This window comes from Struthio camelus, chromosome 3 (assembly GCF_040807025.1).
Source record: "Struthio camelus isolate bStrCam1 chromosome 3, bStrCam1.hap1, whole genome shotgun sequence".
NCBI classification, from domain to species: Eukaryota; Metazoa; Chordata; class Aves; order Struthioniformes; family Struthionidae; genus Struthio; species Struthio camelus.
The window spans coordinates 85,204,527-85,206,385 of NC_090944.1; the positions used below are offsets into that span (position 1 = coordinate 85,204,527).

Here is a 1,859-nt window from a genome sequence, read left to right on the forward strand (position 1 = left end):
TGGAAAAGGGATTTAGGTATCAATTTTTTTAAATACAAAAAGCTTAAGAGCCAAATTCACTGAACATACATATGCATAACTTAAAATTAACTTCATTAGCTTCAAAGGGAGCTGAATAGATCTCTCTGGGAATAATCTAAGGCTCTGTCAGGTAACACCAATGTGATCCGAACAGATCGTTATATTGTGGAACTTTGCAACGTGACAGAGAGGTTGCTCTTCCAAGACCTCCTCGAAGGCATTTCTTGAGCTGCCATTTAGTACTCATCTGTTGAACCACTCAGAGAAGAAAGCTCAGGATTTCTGCTGGCACCATGGGCTTAGCAATCTTTAACACTTGCTAAGAGTAGTTCCAGCTGGGTTTCACATAGCATTAGTACATCAAAGCTGTTTTTCCTTTTGCTAGGGCTTTCAGATATAACAAGAAAAATGGGGTCCATGAAATAGAAAGAAAAAGGGGAGGGGAGGAGCACACAATGTTCACAGTGTATTTTTATACATATTTACAGAAGGAAGAGCTGTGTTATCCAAACTTGAGCTTTCCCCATGGATGAGTCAAACATAACGTTTCATCCCAGCGAAGGCCCAGAGAACATCTCAATGCACAGAAACATTTCTACACAGGAAATGGTCTGGGAGATATTGGCCCCACTTTGGGTAATTACGATCATCTCCTTCCTGGGTTTTTGTGAAAATGGAATTGTCCTCTGGTGCCTCTGCTTCCAGATCAAAAGAAACCCCTTCACTGTGTATATCACACATCTGTCCATTGCTGATATCTCCTTACTGCTTTGTACATTCATTCTGTCAGTTGAGTACTTTGCTGGTTTTGGATTCTCATATGGTATTTACTATTATATAACCACCACACTATCTATTGTCTTTCTTCTTGGATATAATACTGGTCTCTATCTCCTGACAGCCATCAGTATTGAGAGGTGTCTGTCTATTGTTTACCCCATCTGGTACCGATGCCACCGGTCACAGCACCAGTCAGCAATTGTATGCGCAGTTCTGTGGACTCTGTCTTTTCTGATGACAGTAGCTGAACACTTAACATGCAAAGATGATTTAACAAACGAACAATTTGATGATGCCAACCATTGCCAAGCAGTGCTCATCTTCACATGGATCTTGACTTTCATGATCTTCATTCCCCTAATGATTCTGTCCAGCCTGATCTTGGTTATTAGGATTCATCGTAACTCCTTGAGACCCCATTCGTCAAAGCTCTACATCATCATTGTGGCCACAATCATTGTCTTCCTCATTTTTGCCATGCCTATGAGGCTGTTGTATCTTCTGAATTATCACCACCGGTCGTCTTTGCTCAGCCGGCAGAACCACATCACCATTGTTCTCTCCACCGTTAACAGCAGCATCAACCCCCTTGTTTACTTCTTTGTAGGAAGCAGCAAGAAGAAGAGGTTCAAGGAGAGTCTCAAAGTGGTTCTCAGTAGAGCACTTGCAGACGGGTTGCGGCCAAGAAGCCAGGAAGTTGGCACCAGTTTGGATATAGCTGAAACAATTTTCTAAAGCTTAAGGGCAAAACTCTAGGGGCAAATAATTGGACCTGCAAGATTTAATAAACTGCTGCAAAACTAAAAGATTATTTTTCTTCCATAGAACGTAAAAGGCAGTGGTGAAATGGTACTGTTATCTTTGGTGGTTGAGCAATGGAAAAATATCGACTAGAATAAAGATCATTTTTATTTGTATTTTCTTAATTATTCAAACACATGCTACATCCTGATGTGGCTATGTCCGTCAAGGATACCACAGTGGAAAAGAGACAGGCCAACAGAGAATATAAAAAAAGGGCACAGAAATATGTTATAAATAGTGTGACCTTTATATGA

The 1,859-nt window shown here is 40.7% G+C and overlaps 1 protein-coding gene across 1 annotated transcript; it reads left to right on the top strand.

Moving 5' to 3' along the window:
* Nucleotides 1-546: 546 nt before the first annotated feature.
* MAS1 (MAS1 proto-oncogene, G protein-coupled receptor) lies at nucleotides 547-1,536 on the top strand. Its single transcript, XM_009688344.1, has one exon. It carries the CDS (start codon nucleotides 547-549, stop codon nucleotides 1,534-1,536), a length of 990 nt encoding a protein of 329 aa, XP_009686639.1.
* The last annotated feature ends 323 nt before the right edge of the window (nucleotides 1,537-1,859 follow it).

Coding starts and splice junctions, on each gene's coding strand:
- MAS1 (XM_009688344.1), top strand. CDS start 547: ATGGATGAGTCAAACATAACGTTTCATCCCAGCGAAGGCCCAGAGAAC.